Raw genomic sequence first — 18,838 nt, forward strand, 5'->3', positions numbered from 1 at the left:
TATTGCAAAACCATACATCTCAGCTGGTGAATTGTGTTCAACTCTGGGCATTACACTTTAAAAAAAGATGTCAAGTCCTTGGAGAGGGTGCAGAAGAGATTTACTGGAATGATACCAGGGTTGAGGAGCTTTAGTTCTGTGCAGAGACTGGAGAAGCTGGGGTTGTTCCCCTTAGAGCAGAGAATTTAAGGGGAGGTTTGATGGAGGTTTTTGATAGATTAAATAAAGAGAAACTTTTTCCATTGGCAGGAGAGATAGTAACCAGAGGACACAGATTTAAGGTGATTGGCAAAAGAACTGGAGGCAACACAACAAAGCATTTTTTTCACACAGTACGTTGTCAAGGTTTGGAATGTGCTGCCTTAAAGGGTGGTGGAAGCAGATTAAATAGTAACCTCCAAAAGGGAATTGGATAAATACTTTAGGGAAAAGTAATTACACGGGGAAACTAGCAGGGGAAACTCTTTCGAGTTATCAACAGTCACAGATTGCAACTCTTTCGAGTACAATCACAGTTCTTGGTTTCCGGGAGTGGGACATGAGCTCACAACCCTCTGATTCAAAGGCGAGGGTGCTATGAACTGAGCCACAGCCACAGTAGATTGAATGGCTTCCTTCTGTGCTGTATTATTCCAGCATGCTATATTCTACAAGGCCGTTTATTGCATCATGTATGTAAACAAGCAGGTAGTAACTCCAGTTACTTAATGCACTACAAGATGATTTGAACAGGGCAGGTGAGGATCACTTTGTTAACCCTCCGAGACTGAGTTTGAATACTTTGCAACTTGACTAATCATACTGTGGTTATGAAGGAAGCTGAGACCAGGAGACATTCAAGCCAACCACAAGCAGCGGCTAAACAAACAGCTTTTTGGGCAGGTAACTGAGCCTACAGTGAACAGGCAGGCCTATTAGTTCCTGGGGACTGAAGAAGACAAATGCTGCCTTTCAGGGGAGATTATAGCATAGCAGTAATGTCACTGGACTATGTAACCCAGAGGCCAAGGCTAATGCTGTGGGGAGATGGGTTCATACCCCACAGTGGCAGCTGGTGGAATTTAACTTCAATTAATAAATCTGGAATATAAAGCTAGTCTCAGTAATGGTGACCATGAAACTATCATTGATTGTCATAAAAACCCATCTGGTTCACTAATGTCCTTTAGGGCATGAAATCTGCTGAGTTTACCTGGTCTGGCCCACAGCGAGGTGGTTAACTCTTAACCGCCCAGAAAGCCTGGAAGGGCAATTGGGGATCGGCAACAAATGCTGGTCTTGCCAGTGCTGCCCACATCCCATGAAAGAATAAATATTTATTAAATTGGGATACTTGGACTTAACCGGGTTACTCCAGAGTAGAATTCCACAATTCCTTTCATTTTTCCATAATTATCAATCAATAAATAGAACATTTGACATGTTAATATATTAATGTTTATTCCTCAATCTGAACTCAGGTCGGAATCATTCGACGCTTCTTCCTCTCAGTCCTCCTGTTTCCTGGCTCTGAACTTGCTTCAAAACTGTTGAGTCTCTAACTTCTTCCAGTTCTAATGGAAGGTCTACCTGAAATGTTAACTCTGTTTCTCTTCCCATGAACACTATCTGGTCTGCCAGATATTTCCAGCATTCTCTGTTTTATTAGACATTAAAGTATTGTTGTTGCCGACACAGTGCATCTCTGAGGTAGCCTGCCCCTATTGGTCCTTTTCTCTTTTCTTCGCAGTGTGAGCAGCAGGATATCCCTGCGCGCTGTCTCACTCACAAAACAATACAGCACGGGGTCCAGGATGCAGTTTAAGCAGACAAGAGCCACTGATAATCGGTAAGGGACGAAGATGTATTTTACAATGCTGCAGGTTTTCTCCATGATGTTCCGGACCAACAGCATGATGTGGTAGGGGGCGAAGCAGATGGTGAACCCCACCGTGATGGTCAGCATCAGCTGCACTGCCCTTCTCTTCTCGTGGTGCTGAGTGGCGATATTGTCCCTCAGCGAGCAGTAAATTCTGCAGTGGAAGGCGAGGATCAGGGTGAATGGGAGCAGAAAGCCAAAGGTTATCTTGAAATAGTTCAGCTCGGCCTTCCAAGGCTCAATCGGGTAGATATCATAACACAACCGGTGATAGTTGGAGTCGTTGGCAATCTCCGGCTTGATTAACAGTTCAAGATTGGAAGCTGACTGGTAGGCCCAGACAATGCAGCTAATTGTGATTGTAGCTCGCATTGTGCGGGCTCCAGTCACCCTCAGAGGGTGGACCACCCCGAGGTATCGGACAAAGGAGATACAACACATGAAGGCGGTGCTTGCATACAAATTGGCGTAGGTCAAAAAGGAGCAGATCTGGCACATTCTGGCCCCAGCTCGCCAGTCGTCATCGTGCACAGTGAAATCAATCCAGAATGGCAGGGTCAGTATATACAGCAGATCAGCCAGGGTGAGATTGAAGAGGTATACTCCTAACTCGTTCTTGCGTCTCACTTGCTTGTAGGCTGCGTAAAGGGCGATGCAGTTTACCGGCAGGCCCAGGAGGAACACCAAGGTATAGACAGTTGGAAATAACCACCGGTCAATGGAATGTTGAATGGAGCATACGTCAACCTATTAAGAGGATCAAGAAATGAGTGAGTGAGAGATGGAGAAGAGATGCATGTAAAGGCTTCACCAGGAAACCCACTTTAACCTCACCCAAAGAGTGCTTCTTCATGTGTAAGCGTAGACACTGAATGTTACCAGAATAATGCACAATAGGACCATGGTTACCCTAATAATCCTTTCTCAGGATAAGGAGTTGGCCATTTAGGGCTGAGACAAGGAGATTGGTGAATCTCTGGAATTCTCTACCTCAGAAAACTGTGAATGCTCGCCATTGAGTATGTCCAAGACTGAGATCGATAACTTTTTGGGCACTGGATCGGGCAGGAGAGTGGCATTGTAGATGTTCAGCCATGACCTTATTGAACGGTAGAGCAGGTTTGAGGGAACTATATGGCTTACTCTTGTTTCTAGTTCTTTTGTTGCATTGCCTAGCTATGTTCTGTTGCTTTGAAGGCATTTTTGTTTTATTAAGTTTCTTAAGGGTGGATGTCCCCATGTTAATATTGCAAAGAGCAGCATCCAGCCACCAAAGCATCCCCGCTCCCTTCATTCCAGCATTGGTGGCCATGATTTCAGCGCCCCCCCCGCCCCAGACCTTTAGCTCTACAGTTTCCTCTCTAAACCTCCTCACTTCTATCTCCTCCTTCAAGGCCCTCTTTAAAGATAACAAGGGGAAGAAGACCCTGGTGGGAGTCGTCTATATGCCCCCTAACAGTTGCTGTACTGTTGGACAGAGAATAAATCAGGAGATAATGAGGGCATGTAAAAAAAGGAGTACATTAATCATGGGTAACTTTGATCTTCATTAAGATTGGGAAAATTAAATTGGCAGAGGTAGCCATGAGCAAGAATTCATAGAGTGTATTCGGGACAGTTTCCTAGAACAATATGTTGTGGATCCAACTAGGGATCAGGCTATTTTGGATCTGGCAATGTGTAATGAGGCAGGTTTAATAAATGACCTCAGAGTGAAAGATCCCCTAGGATTCAGTGACCATAACATAGTAGGATTTATAGGTGGGAAGGCAAGTGGTGAGGATGACACAAAGAGTCTACAGAGGGATATAGACAGGTTAAATGAGTGGGCAAAAACTTGGCAGATGGAATATAGTGTGGGAAAATGTGAGGTTATGCACTTTGGCAGGAATAATAGAGGAGCTGAATATTATTTAAATGGAGAAAGACTGCAGAAAGCTACAGTACAGAGGGATTTGGGGGTCCTCATGCATGAATCACAAAAAGCTAACATACAAGTTCAGCAGCTAATAGGGAAGGCAAATGGAATGTTGGCCTTCATTTCAAAGGGAATGGAGTATAAAAATAGGGAAGTCTTGCTAAAACTATACAAGGCACTAATTCGACCACACCTAGAATACTGTGAACACTTTAGGTCCTCTTATCTAAAGGAAGATATACTGGCATTGGAGGCAGTCCAGAGAAGGTTCACTAGGTTGATCCCAGGTATGGAGGGATTTTCTTATAAGGAGAGGTTGAGTATGTTGGGCCTGTACTCATTGGAGTTTAGAAGAATGAGAGGCGACCTAATTGAAACATATAAGATTCTTAGGGGGCTTGACAGGGTAGATGCTGAGAGGTTGTTTCCCCTTGTGGGAGAGTGTAGAACCAGAGGGCATAATCTCAGAGTAAGGGGTCGCCCATTTAAGACAGAGATGAAGAGGAATTTCTTTTCTCAGGGGGTAGTGAATCTGTGGAATTCTTTACCGCAGAGGACTGTAGAGGCTGGGTCGTTATGTATGTAGGGTTATGAGAAAAAGGCAGGAAAGTGGAGTTGCGGATTATCAGATCAGCCATGATCTCATTGAATGGCGGAACAGGATCGAGGGGCTGAGTGGCCTACTCATGCTCCTAATTCTTTTATTCCTGTCCCTGGCTTGCGACTGACCAAAATGGGGGAGGTTCATTCGGGAGGGCACAGAACACATCGTGAGACTTCATCGGGAAGGTGCAGAGGTGAAGTTGAGGCAGCAGAGGGAGCGCACCAACCTCCCAACAACCCATCTACCCGACCCTTCAAGCACCACCCACCCTGCATGTGGCAGAGTCTGCAGATCGAGCACTGGACTTATTAGCCATCTCAGAATTCATGAACCGGGGTGGAAGCATGTCATCCTCGATCCTGAGGGACTGTCTGAGAAGGAAAAAATAAAAGCAACATACTGCTCATGTTGGAGATCTGAAATAAAAACAGAAAATGCTAGAAAAACTCAGTAGGTCTGGCTGCGTCTGTGGGGAGAGAAACAGACTTAATGACACAACTTGGACTTGAAACATTGGGCAGAATTTTGCTCTCGTCAGGCGGGCGTGACGTGCGGGCGCGAGGCTGACCACCGCCCGCAATCGGGCCCCAACATGGATTTCACGCTGATAAAAACAAAAAGCTAAAAGCTACTACGGATGCTGGAAATCCAAAACAAAAACAGAATTACCTGGAAAAACTCAGCAGGTCTGGCAGCATCGGTGGAGAAGAAATCAGTTAACGTTTCGAGCCTTCACAACCCTTCGGCAGAACTGAAGCATAGTTAGGAGAAAGGTGAAATATAAGCTGGTTTAAGGTGGGGGGGGCGGGGAGAGAGAGAAGTTGAGGGTGTGGTGATTGTGGAGATAAGCAAGCAGTGATAGGAGCAGATAATCAAAAGATGTCATCTGTGACATCAGTGCTGCCAGGGAGGAGTCCGAGTGCTGAGGTTTACACATGCGCGCAGTAAAAGCTCCTTGGGGCTGAAGATTTTTATCAATATAAGTAAAGAGTTTTAAAATAATGAAAACATGTCTCCTCGTGTGACTCTGTCACATGAACAGGGACATGTAAAATATGAGTGAAAAAAATTTTTTTTTCTTTAACCACTGGACGAAACCTTACCCCCGCCTGTTGATGAGGTTTTGTCCGCCCGCCAACTAAGCCGTTGGACAGGCAGCGAAAAATTCCAGTCAATTAGTTCCTTAAGGCCTTAGTAGGCCGCTTAATTGTCGGCAGGCAAGCTGCCAACTCCCACTCGTGCCCGCTGACCGGAGTATCGCCCGAGTGCGGGATGACGTCAGGACGCTTGCCCAACGTCATTGCGCGTCATTTTACACTCGTTCGGTCGGGTGCGCAATGTTCTGCCCGTTAACTCTGTTTCTCTCTCCACAGATGCTGTCAGGCCTGCTGAGCTTTTCCAGCATTTTCTGTCTTTATGCCTATGGAGATTGGCTAGAAATTGCTGCAACTAATGCTTAATATATTCAAATGATTCTTCTGTCTGTGACTTTAACTGAAGGAATTAAACAAGTTTTTTTGAAATAGGTTAACTCCTCTACTGAAATAGCAGACAGAGGCATGTTTTACAGGCGGAATAAACACTAATCTCCCTTTAACACCTACAGTAATTTCTAGCTTCATGTGTTAGGAAATGCTTTAAGGGAACATACGTTGATTAGTATTGGAAACATCAAGGTTATTTAGCTGCAATCCCTTATCAGATTGAGTTTTATGACTTTGTTTAGATATGAGTGCTGTCTCGTGCCTGAGTCAAAAGCCTACGGATTCAACTCCATCATCTCTCTATGCCGCACTGGTGCTATCAGCAAACACTGGTATGTCTACCAAGAGGAAATTGAAGGCAAGATGGTGGGAGGCAGAGCACTAACACTTTGGAATTCAGAGAATATATAGGCCTGACATTACTGATTTCTCAGGCTTCACACTGTCCGAGCTGGGTGGTCTTTAGGTTGCAAAGATGCTCCTGATGTGTGCATGCTTACAAGGACACATTGCCAGTCAATGAGCACCGAGGAGATGGTGGTGTAGTGGTAATGTCACATTCACATACAGACCATACCCACCATCAGACCTTGTTCACAATCAGAGCACACTCACAATCAGAGCACACTCACAATCAGAGCACACTCACAATCAGAGCACACTCACAATCAGAGCACACTCACAATCAGAGCACACTCACAATCAGATCATACCCACAACCAGGGCAGAAGTTAGCCCTTGATGGGCAGGCGGGCAGACGACTGCCGCCGCTGAAACGGGCCCCGCCGCCATTTTGAGTGGGCGGGCCAATTAAGGCCCACCCAGCGGGTTGGCCGATGGGAAGCGCTATACACTTCCTGTGTGGAGGGGGAGGGATTCCCCAACTGTCAAAGTGCGCGTGTTCGCACATGCTTACGAAAGAGCGTACATCTCCCTGAGACTAAGTGCTGCCTCAGGGAGATCGGTGAAAGTTTAAAAAACATCAAAAATAGCAAAATAAAAAAATTAACATGTTCCTCTCATGTAACAATGTCACACGAGATGGGACATGTTAATAAATATTACATAAACTTTATTAAAGATTTTTTAAACAGACATGAAACCTCATCCCGCCGGTGGACGAGGTTTCATGTTTTTTCAGAAGCCCGCCGGGGCTCCTGGCCTGCCTGCCAGCCTTAAGAACCTGCACTTCGCTTGGGTCTACGAGCTTTGTTTGCCTACCTTGCTTCGGGCAACACTTATAATCATCAACGCCAGTCTTCGCAGACAGCACCACATCACTTTTAGGGGGGTTCATGGGCAGGACTCTACCTACCAGACCAGCTGTAAGGCAGGGGTGGCTTTTCAATGGTTGCAGGGCTAGGGCTTGCTTGGGGAAGGGGGAGAACTGGCTTCAGGGAAGGGAAGAGGCTGCAGGGTGAGGGCTTTACTGGGGAAGGGTGTACGTGGGGGCACATGTTGATCCGTGCAAGTGACCTCAAGATGGTGAGGGCTGAGGAGGCAGTCTCCAAAGGAGGTGAGGTCAGATGGCGATCGAGGGTGTGTGTGAGAGAGTGAGCGGTGATGTCCCTTGAGCTGGCAGTGAATGAGATGCCAGTGAATGTGTGATGGCCCTGTGATTATGTGAGTTTAAGAGTGGTAAGATGGTTGACTTACCCTGGCGGCACGGATGAGATCATTTATCTGTTTTCTGCACTGAATGGTTTACCACCACCTCTCAAGCTGGAGTGGTGAAACTGATTGGCCAGAATGGGGGTAGAGGACATCACAGTGGATCTCCACGACATCCAGAAGGCACCTTAGGGATGTGTCACTGAATCGGGGGGCTGCACTCTTCTTGGCTTTTGGGGCCATGTCTTCACTGGAGCAGTCCTGGGCTGCGAGCATTGAGAAGTGTGTGTACGGCTGCAGTTTGAATATGGTGCCCTGCGTGAGGAAGCAACGAGATAACGGTGTGGCGGGCAAATTGGAGGCCTCCTGCCAGCCAGGCGGCGTGGTTCCTGTGATTAATTAATGAGGCGGGAATGGAACAATATGGTGCGAAAAGTCGCCATTGCGACCGGCGGGTAAAACAATTATTTTCCTCCGGCTACTGCACCCTGTGGGTAAAGCGCCTGCAATTTCTTCACCTACTTCCTGGGATGGAAACAAGTCAGCTCCTGGGGTTTTGCAAGCCTTAGTTAGCATTACCTTTTTCTAACACTATTTTCTCACTTAATCCAAAACGTCAGAATATGTGCTGAATAAATTGTTGCAAGCAACATTGTCTAGCAACGCCCCCAAACTTCCCAGAAACTCAATTTTCTTGACTTTAGCACTCTCGCCTTCCAGAGATTCTAAATCCACCACTGCTGCAAACTGTTGTATTGTTCCAGTTTCTTTGCATACAGTGAGGTCTGGGAGCTGATGGATATGCCTGCAGTTTAAGGTATGGTAAACCTTTCAGTCTAGCCTGGCTTCATGCATTGTAATATCTATACTTGGTTTGGCCTGTCAGGCTTTTGAAGGTTGGGCCAAGGTTCTTTTTAAGTTCTAACACAAAAGCAAAATACTGCTGGAAATCTGAAATAAAAAAAGAAAAAAATGCTAGGAAAACTCAGCAGGTCAGGTAGCATTTTGCAGAGAAACTGAGTTAACTTTTCAGGTCGATGGCCTTTCATTGGAACTGAAGAAAGATAGAAATGTAAGAGATTTTAATGGGGGGGGGGTGGGGGGGGGGGTGCGGTGGGGAGGGCGTGGAGGTGCAGAAAGATCAAAGGAGAAGGTCTATGATATGACGGAGGCCAGAAGAGATTATTTCGTGATGCAACAGCCAAAGAGAATGTTAATAAGTAAAAAAACAAAGGCTGTGTCCAAATGAGGCATGAATGGCTACTTAAAGCCATCTGAAGGCAACATGAAGGGATAAAAAAAACATGATGAAGACCGACACAGTAAAACAAAAAAAAACACATGGAACAAGGTGAAGGCAAAGCTTATGAGATAAAGTTGTTGAACTCAATGTTGAGTACAGAAAGCTGAAGAGTGTGGAGTTGAAAGATAAGGTGCTGTTCCTCGAGCTTGCGTTGAGCTTCACTGGAACACCGTAGAGGGCATGGACAGAAATGTCACCGTGGGAACAAGGTGGACTCAAAATCCAGTTGCTGTCTGAGAACAGTTTAAAATCCAGTGCACTGGTGTATTTTTCCTATGTTAGTGTTTCCATGATAGAGCTTTAGCCTTCTGACAACATGCACTGGGAACTGAGAAGTGTGTGAGCGGCTGCAGTTTAAATATGGTGCCCCGCGTGAGGAATTTTCCATATCAAACAAAACGCCACGTGTTTTCAGAATACCGTTTGCTTTGACACGTGAAGCTCGCACATGGAAGAGCAAAGGCAGGAGACAAGCTTTTACAGTCGCGAGAATTGAGTCACTGAGTGAATCTGAGGTTATGCTTACTGACCTGCAATTTTACTCCCGCACCGAAATCCCAGCTCAAATCTAAAAATCGTTAATCTAAAATGCAAATTGGTTTGGCAGGGTTTGCTTAAGACTATATCTGCCTGGCTTTTGTGCTTGACTGAAGACTTACCACAAATGACCCATTCTCCTGAGATGAACTATTCGGCGTAGTTCCCATCAGTTCGGACATCCTTTCAGATTCAAAAACAGCCGAAAGTTGACTGGTAAGCAACAGGAAGCAGTTGGCTTGGCAAATGGCTGTGTGAATGTTAGTTGCAACAGGAAGCCACTCAGCAAGTAAAAATGAAATCTTTTATGTATGGCTAGAAAAGGGATGTTACGTGTCTCCGTGTGGTATACTGTGAAAAGGAACTTTCAGGTGGCAGTGAAAGAGAAATTGTTAATGGCTCTGTCTAGCAGTGGTAAATGAGTTAAAATTGTGCCTGTGCTTGCTAACCTACATTGGATCCCGGTCCAGCAACATCTCAATTTTAAACTTCTCATCCTTGTGTCAAATCCATTCATGGCCTTGCCCCTCAATATCTCTGAAATTTCCTCCAGCACCCCCACCCTTCTGATATCTGTGCTCGTCCTAACTGGGCCTCTTGAGCATCCCCAAGTTTAACTGCTCTGTCATTGGCAACCATGCCTAGGCCCGAAACTCTGGAATTGCCTCCCTAAACCTCTCTGCCTTTCTACGTTTCTCCTAACAGGAAGGCAGGGGCTGGCATGGCTACAGTCTGTGACGTAGGTACACCCACACTGCTGATAGGGAGCAAGTTCCAGGATTTTTTTACCCAGTGACAGTGAAGGAATGGCGATATTATTCCAAGTCAGGATGGTGTGTGTAACTTGAAGGGGACCTGCCAGGCGATGGTGTTCCATATGCCTGCTGTCCTTGTTCTTCTAGGTGGTAGAGGTCACAAGTTTAGGAGGTGCTGTCGAAGTCTTGGCAACTTTCCGCAATGCATCTTGTCGATGATACACACTGCAGCCACTGTGTACCAGTGGTGGAGGGAATAAATGTTTAAAGTGGTGGATGGGGTGCCGATCAAGATGGGCTGCTTTTACTCACCTACGTTAATGTCTCATGAGGCTCAGTGACAAATTTTGTTTGATAGTCAGTCATTTTAAGTGTCTTGTGCAATTTTATGACATGAAAGGCATTGTACAAAAGCAAAATGTTGTTAAAATTGAGGAAGTGCCTGTGCTGATGGCATTTCAACTGCGTACAGTCATATTCCTCTGACCCCGAAAGCAAAGTCTGGGCCACAACCCAGAGTCTCCACCATCCCCCATCCACAGCCAAAACCACACCCCATGACTTACTGAAGTGCTAACCGATGATCTCCAGGATGCCTGATGACTCCCTGGTGGAAACAAGCCAATTCCCTCTTTACACTCAATCCACTCAGACTGATAGGATGTAAATTAATTTACCAGTTATTAATATCAGCAGGAATTCTTGCAGAGTGTTACGATACCTGCTACTGTCAATACTGGACAAGTCAGATCCCAGGGTGAAACCTGGCTTGGTAGATCCTAACTTTTTTAAGTAAATGTGGAGGGAAGTTACTGAACAAGTTCACAGGAGTCTGCTGATGAACTTTTAGTATAAAGAATAAAATATTTATTACAACAAGAAAAGCGAACTATATTACACCAGACAAAAAGATTGGAAAGATCTCAATACAAATACAAGAAGACAATTCAAATTCCCACTATTCCTTTTCCCCAGCAATATCTCTACAGACACATAAACCAGTGAAGAGTTACCACTAGCTTCACACAAAGGCTTCTAGCTTGGGACTGGCACCGTTGCAAACGGTTTTCTTCTGGTGAATTCCTGAACATTCACTTGATGCTTCTCACCCAACTCGTATCTCTCCCTGAGACACCAAGGGCAGAATTTTCTGCTTGTCAGGCGGGCGGGTGTGCACCTGGGCCGAGCGAGTGTAAAATGACGTGCGATGATGTCAAGCGTCCCGATGTCATAGCGCATTTGCACGATGTTTCAGTTGGCGGGCGTGCGCGGGAGTTGGAGCCATGCCCGCCATTAATTAAGAGGCTAGTTAAGGCCCTTGACAACCCAACTGACGGCGATTTAACGTTGCCCGTGCGATTTTTCGCTTGTTGCATGGGCAAAACGGGCAGCCCACAATTTGCAAAACCACATCCATGGGTGGGATAAAAATGGTCAGCAGCATTGCCAGTGTGAGTCGTGAGGGGTGTTGGAGATAGTTTGCTGCTGATTGCTTATTGGTGCTTGTCAGCTTAATCTCTGATCGGGGCTTCATTCTTAGCATTTCCAGGCATTATTTCAGGACTCATTGGTGTCTTCAAGGCCCCATGAGGATTCTCACAGTGTGGACCCTTCCAGGTATCAGACAGCCTTCCGTTACCGCGTCAATGGGGATGGTGGTCTCCGCTGGAAACACCACCTCTGAGGAGGAAAAGAGGGGCAGAAGGGAGAGGAGGCCACAAGTCCCAACACAGCTTCCAGGATAGGGTCCTATGGGAGGAGAAGCCAGCAGGAAGTCCAAGGGAGAAGGGGCTGCAGAAGATGCCACTATCCTGCCGCCAGGGTTTACAGGTGGCGATGCAGCTACCTCAATATGTCGAAGGTACAATGCCGAAGGAGGCTCCGTCTGTCCAGGGAGACCGTGACCTCCATTTGTCAGATGATTGGACCTGAGATCAGCTCTGACTGTGTGGATGGACACCCTATGCCAGTGGCTCTGAAGGTCACAGTGGCCCTCAAACCCTATGCCTCCGGCTCTTTCCAGGGGTCAGTGGGGGATCTGTGTGGAGTTTCCCTATCAGCTGTCCACAGTTGCGTCAAGCTGGTGACAGGAGCTCTGTTCAGGTGGGTATTGACTTTCATTCATTTCCGAATGGACAAGGCCAGCCAGGCTGAGCGAGCCAGAGGCTTTGCAGCGATTGCTGGGTTCCCCCGCATCCAGAATCACACAGTGCAGAAGAGGCCCTTCGGCCCATCGAGTCTGCACCAACACATGAGAAACACCTGACCTACCTACCTAATCCCATTTACCAGCACTTGGCCCATAGCCTTGAATGTTATGATGTGCCAAGTCCTCATCTAGGTACTTTTTAAAGGATGTGAGGCAACCCGCCTCCACCACCCTCCCAGGCAGCGCATTCCAGACCGTCACCACCTCTGGGTAAAAATGTTTTTCCTCACATCCCCCCTAAATCTCCTGCCCCTCACCTTGAACTTTTGTCCCCTCGTGACTGACCCTTCAACTAAGGGGAACAGCTGCTCCCTATCCATCCTGTCCATGCCCTTCATAATTTTGTACACCTTGATCAGGTCGCCCCTCAGTCTTCTCTGCTCCAATGAAAACAACCTAAGTCGATCCAACCTCGCTTCATAACTTAAATGTTTCATCTCAGGCAACATCCCGGTGAATCTCCTCTGCACCCCCTCCAATGCAATCACATCCTTCCGATAATGTGGCGACCAGAACTGCACACACTACTCCAGCTGTGGCCTCACCAAGGTTCTATACAACTCCAACATGACCTCCCTACTTTTGTAATCTATGCCTCGATTGATAAAGGCAAATGTCCCATATGCCTTTTTCACCGCCCCACTAACATACCCCTCTGCCTTCAGAGATCTATGGACACACACGCCAAGGTCCCTTTGTTCCTCAGAACTTCCTAGTGTCATGCCATTCATTGAATGCTTTCTTGTCAAATTACTCCTTCCAAAGTGTATCACCTCACACTTTTCAGGGTTAAATTCCATCTGCCACTTATCTGCCCATTTGACCACCCCATCTATATCTTCTTGTAGCCCAAGACACTCAACCTCACTGTTAACCACCCAGCCAATCTTTGTGTCATCCGCAAACTTACTAATCCTACCCCCCACATAGTCATCTATGTCGTTTATATAAATGACAAATAATAGGGGACCCAGCACAGATCCCTGTGGTACGCCACTGGACACTGGCTTCCAGTCACTAAAGCAGCCTTCTGTCATCACCCTCTGTCTCCTACAACTAAGCCAATTTTGAATCCACCTTATCAAATTACCCTGTATCCCATGTGCCTTTGCATTCTTTATAAGTCTCCCATGTGGGACCTTGTCAAAGGCTTTGCTGAAATCCATATAAACTACTCTCATCTGCACTACTCTCATCTACATACCTGGTCACCACCTCAAAAAATTCAATCAAATTTGTTAGGCATGACCTCCCTCTGACAAAGCCATGCTGACTATCCTTGATCAAACCTTGCCTCTCCAAGCGGAAATAGATTCTCTCCTTTAGAATTTTCTCCATATAGTTTCCCTACCACTGACCTGAGACTCACTGGTCTGTAGTTCCCTGTTATCTCTACAACCCTTCTTAAATAGCGGAACCACATTAGCTGTTCTCCAGTCCTCTGGTACCTCCCCCGTGGTCAGAGAGGAATTAAAAATTTGGGTCAGAGCCCCTGCGATCTCCTCCCTAGCCTCCCTCAGCAGTCTGGGACACATCATCTGGACCTGGAGATTTGTCCACTTTGAAGCCTACCAACACCTCCAATACCTTGTCACTCCCTCTATCAATTTGCTCAAGAACCTCGCAGTCTCTCTCCACGAGTTCCATATCTTCATCCTCACTCTCTTGGGTGAAGACGGATGTGAAGTATTCGTTCAACATTCTAGCGATGTCCTCTGGCTCCACCCATAGATTGCCCCCTTGGTCCCGAATGGGCCCTACTCTTTCCCTGGTTATCCTCTTCCCATTGATATACTTATTGAATATCTTGGGATTTTCCCTACTTTTACCAGCCAGAGCTCTCTCATATCCCCTCTTTGCTCTCCTAATTGCTTTCTTAAGCTCCACCCTGCACTTTCTGTACTCCACTAATGCCTCCGCTGATTTGCTCCCCTTGTAACTGCTAAAAGCCTCTCGTTCCCTTCTCATCATATCCTGAATATCTCTGTTCATCCATGGTTCTCTGGGCTTGTTATCCTTCCTATCACCCTAGAGGGAACATGTTGAGCCTGTACCCTCCCCATTTCCTTTTTGAATGCCCCCCACTGCTCCTCTGTAGATTTCCCCACAAGTACCTGTTCCCAGTCTACCTTGGCCAGTACCTGCCTTATTTTACTAAAATCTGCTCTCCCCCAATCCAAAACATTTTTTTGCAACTTGTCTATTTCTTTGTCCATAACAGTTTAAATTGTACAATGTTCTGGTCGCTATCACTAAAATGCTCCCCCACCACCACCTCAGCCACCTGTCCAGCTTCATTCCCCAGAATTAGGTCCAGCATGTGCTGGACCCTCTACATATTGACCTAAAAAGTTCTCCTGTACACATTTCAAGAAATCCACTCCATCCAAGCCCTTAGCACTATGTCTATCCCAATTAATGTTGGGAAAGCTGAAATCACCTAATATAATTACCCTATTGTTATTGTTTTTACACACCTCCGCGAATTGTGTACATATTTGCTCCTTAATTTCCCGCTGACTATCTGGGGGTCTATAATAAACACCTAACAACGTGGCTGCCCCTTTTTTATTCCTAAGCTCTGCCCACAAAGCTTAATTCGGTGCCCCCTCCAAGATATCATCTCTCCTTACTGCAGTAACTGACTCCTTAACTAATAATGCAACGCCTCCTCTTTTACCCCCTCCCCTGTCTCGCATGAAGATTCTGTATCCCGGAACGTTGAGCTGCTAATCCTGCCCCTCCCTCAACCATGTCTCTGTAATAGCTACTATATCACAATTCCACGTGTGAATCCTCACCCTTAACTCATCTGTTTTACCTGTAATACTCCTGGTATTAAAGTAGAGGTCATCCAGCCTTGCCTTACTCCCTTGAAACTTAATGCAGCTGTACTCCCTTTGACTTGATTGTTTTACTGTATTATGATGTGTCCCTATTCTGCTAACATTCTGTGTCCCCTCCCCCTGCCGAATTAGTTTAAACTCCTCCCAACAGCACTAGCAAACCCGCCCGCTAGGATGTTAGTCCCGCTGTGGTTCAGATGTAGACCGTCCCACTTGTACAGGTCCCACCTTCCCCAGAAACGGTCCCAGTGATCAAGGAATCTAAAACCCTCCCTCCTGCACCAACTCTTAAGCCACATATTCATCTGCGCTATTCTCCTATTTCTGAGCTCGCTAGCACGTGGCACTGGAAGTAATCCAGAGATTACAACCCGAGAGGTTTTTTAGTCTACTGCCTAACTCCCTGAATTCTTGATGCAAGACCTCATCCCTCTTTCTACCTATGTCATTGGTACTAACATGTACCATGACCTCTGCCTTATCACCCTCTCCCTTCAGGATGTCCTGCAGCCGTTCAGTGACATCCCAGACCCTGGCACCAGGGAGGCAACATACCATCCTGGAGTCACGATGACGGCCACAGTAGCGCCTATCTGTTGCCCTGACTATAGAATCCCCTATTACTATTGCTCTTCCTCTTTTCCTCCCCTTCTAGGCCAGAATATTGCCATCGGCATGCAGGGGCGGGTTCAACACGTCGATGCGTAAAATGACACGAGATGACATCAGGCATGTGCCCCAACGTCATCATGTGCCATTTTGATGCTGCGATCGGCAGGCGCGCGCCAGAGTCAGCTGCGCGTCCGCCGAACTGTCAAAGACCTATTAAGGCCATTAAAAAACTAATTTAACTCATTAACAATGCTGCCCATCCAACCTTAAAGTTGGCGGGCAGGCGAAGAGCCCAAGCGACCTTCGCGTTTTCCAGGAAACCTCATCCATGGGCGGGATGAGATTTCCTGAAGGTTTCATAAAATTAATAAGTTTGGTAAACTTGACAAACATGTCCCTGTCACTGTCACATGAGGGGACATGTTTAAATAATTTTTTACTTGAATTTTTAAAAACTTTTATTGTCTATTCAATCTCCCTGAAGCAGCTCCGTGCGCAAAAGAGCGCAGACCCCGGCTCTCCCTCCACCTGCACAGGTAGTGCTGAGCCCTGTGGAATGCGTATTACGCTGGGCGGGCCTTAATTGGCCCACCCGCGTAAAATGGTGGCGTGCAGCCAATTGCGGGTGGTGATCTGCTCTGTGCCCGCTCCCACCCAGCCCGCCCGGCATAGGTAAGATTCAGCCCCTAATTTTCATCCTGTACGCCTCAGGAACCAACTCATATGCACTCAAAATAGCCTTTTTTACTGCCTCATAATCTATCAATATCTCTCTGACAGCGAAGCATAAACCTCATGAGCTCTACCTACCAACCTAGACTGTAAAAGCAATGTCTAGATTTCTTGTGGCCATTTCATCTGCTTAGCTATCTTCTTATACAAAATAAAGAACACCGCTACATTCTTTTCCTCAAACTTTGGAAGTGCTTGCACAAATTCAAACATCTCCCCACTGGGCTTTAGATTGGAAGTGGTCATTTTATCCTCAGAACCCCCCCCTCTCAGCCTCTGAGATATCTTTTTTAACTTCCAGTTTTTTAAGCTGATATTTCCTTTCTCTTTTCTTCTCCCTTTCCTCCACTGATAATTTCTCCAGTTCAAATTCTCTTTCCTGTTTTCATTCTCTCTCCTGCCTTTCTGCTTGCTCCCTTTGGAATATCCTTTCTCGTTACTTTTTCTTTTCCTCTGCCCCTAGCCTTTTCAATTCCAATTCTCTCTATCTTCCTTTTTCTTCCAATTCAAGTTTCTTCAGTTCCCTCGCTTGTTCAAGTTCAAGCTTCTTCATTTGTAACTGAAGTCTCACTACCTCCAGCTGTGACTCATCAGGTATCCCTTCTAATTTCAAACGCTGCGTTGTTACTTCAATTATGTCTGCTTTCTTTGCCCCTACAGTTAAGCTCAACTGCAATTTATCCACCAATTCTATTAACTTACCCCTGGATACTTTTTGTAAACCAATCAGAGTTATATCTTCTACTCCCAGAAAAGTCTTAGCTATGGATAAAGCCATTTTTGCAGCCTCACCGCTTTAAAATCCTTCACACCGACTCCCGAATTCAATGTGCTTCTTGTACTCATAGCCTTAAGATTCACCAACTCCAAACCAATCAAGGAATTTCAAGAATCCTGCAAAGAGCCTCCAATTTTGTTATGACATGGCAGGTGATACGTGCCAGGTGGACCAAATCCACAAGGAAACTTGGCCATGCCATCAAAATGGTTTTGCAATTTGTATTTATTACAAGGAGGCTTATGCACTGAATTCAGAAGAATCGAGTCCACTAACACGTTTAGAGGTTTTAAAATTAAGTTAAAACATCTATTAACAAACGAAAAACAAGCTAAACAATTAATACACACAAGATCACAATTACATGATTAGTTAGTCTTAACAGTTCCAAAAATTCTTCATTAAACAGACTCCCAACTACACACCCCCTTTAAGGCAACAGTCCAAAATAGATTTGAAATTATAAAATCAACCCAGCAAGGTTAGCACAGCACCCACTCAACAGTGAAATTCCAAAGGCTTGTAACACAATTTTAGTTGCTGGACACAGCAGACTTCTGCTATAGTAGCTGGAGGCTCTTCCCCAAGGACTCCTTCCCACATTGTACCTTTTGATCTCACATGGCAACATCCCCTACATAGCCATCCACCCTTCTTTACATATGTTTTCTCTCTCTTTAATCTGTAAATTCCATTGTTCTACAGGTCTTTGGAAACTTAGGTTTCCCATAATATAAAAATCTTTCATGTTGTCAATATGGCCTCTTTCATTTTAGGAAAAACAAACATAATAACCTTGCGTTATTTATCCTGTTAGTTGTAAACATGCTACCAATCCTTTGAAACCCAAACACTTTTTCACTTATCTGAAAATGCAAATTTCCTTAACACTCTACATGCTACCCTCATCCATGTTTACTCATTAGCAATTCGAATGCCTTTTTACACATAACTTCTTTTGATAATTTCAACCTTACAGTCTATCTGACTTTAAATTAATTAGATCAGCCATGCAGACAACCATAAACCCAAACGCAGCAGCCAATTTACATGTAGCGAACTCCCACAGACAGAAATGTGATAATGATCAGATAATCTGTTTTGTAATGATGCTGGTTTAGAGATAAATATGGACACCAAGGAGAACTCACCGGCTCTTCTTCAAAACAGTGGAACTGGATCTTTTATGTCCACCTGCGAGGGCAGACGGAACCTCAGTTTAAAGTCTCATTTGAAAGACAGATGCTCCTACAGTGCAGTACTCACTCAATATTGTATAAGAGTTAGCCTAGACCTTAATCCCCAAATGTTTGGAGTGAGAGTCAAACCCATGATGTTCTGAGTCAGAGTGCTACCTACTGAGCCACAGCCATGACTGACAAAGGTGCTAACAGAGAATGGTTTCCATCCATTGGCCTCTGAGTTACAAGTCAAGCACACTTCTGCTGTACTATTCTGCTCAGATGCTGGTTCCAATTCTGAGGTTTCCAATTTTTCCAATGTTGTGTAACATCCTTGAGTATTCAGAGTATTTTATAATGCTATTTTCTACAGCTTCCTCAAAAGAAACTTACCAGAGGAAGTGATAAAG

General features: G+C 45.6%; 1 protein-coding gene across 2 annotated transcripts; it reads right to left on the reverse strand.

Moving 5' to 3' along the window:
- Positions 1-598: 598 nt before the first annotated feature.
- On the reverse strand, positions 599-9,558 carry LOC144693432 (G-protein coupled receptor 68-like). Of its 2 annotated transcripts, XM_078563307.1 has the most exons (3): positions 9,438-9,508; positions 4,649-4,751; positions 599-2,605 (listed from the first exon to the last, which is right to left on the reverse strand). In XM_078563307.1, exons 2-3 carry the CDS (start codon positions 4,724-4,726, stop codon positions 1,652-1,654), a joined length of 1,032 nt encoding a protein of 343 aa, XP_078419433.1. In that variant the 5' UTR covers positions 4,727-4,751; positions 9,438-9,508; the 3' UTR covers positions 599-1,651. The 2 variants fall into 2 exon arrangements, with proteins under 2 accessions (XP_078419433.1, XP_078419434.1); XM_078563308.1 differs by lacking the exon at positions 4,649-4,751 and having other exon boundaries at positions 9,438-9,558.
- Positions 9,559-18,838: the final 9,280 nt, after the last annotated feature.

This window comes from Cetorhinus maximus, chromosome 18, assembly GCF_964194155.1.
Source record: "Cetorhinus maximus chromosome 18, sCetMax3.hap1.1, whole genome shotgun sequence".
NCBI lineage: Eukaryota > Metazoa > Chordata > Chondrichthyes > Lamniformes > Cetorhinidae > Cetorhinus > Cetorhinus maximus.

What these genes read in the sequence shown, in the direction of transcription:
- LOC144693432 (XM_078563307.1), bottom strand. Translation starts at nt 4,726, where the DNA reads ATGCTTCCACCCCGGTTCATGAATTCTGAGATGGCTAATAAGTCCAGT. An exon ending in CAGACTCTGCCACATGCAGG is followed by an intron (nt 2,606 to 4,648) that starts GTGGGTGGTGCT and finishes TCCTCTTAATAG; the next exon opens with GTTGACGTATGCTCCATTCA.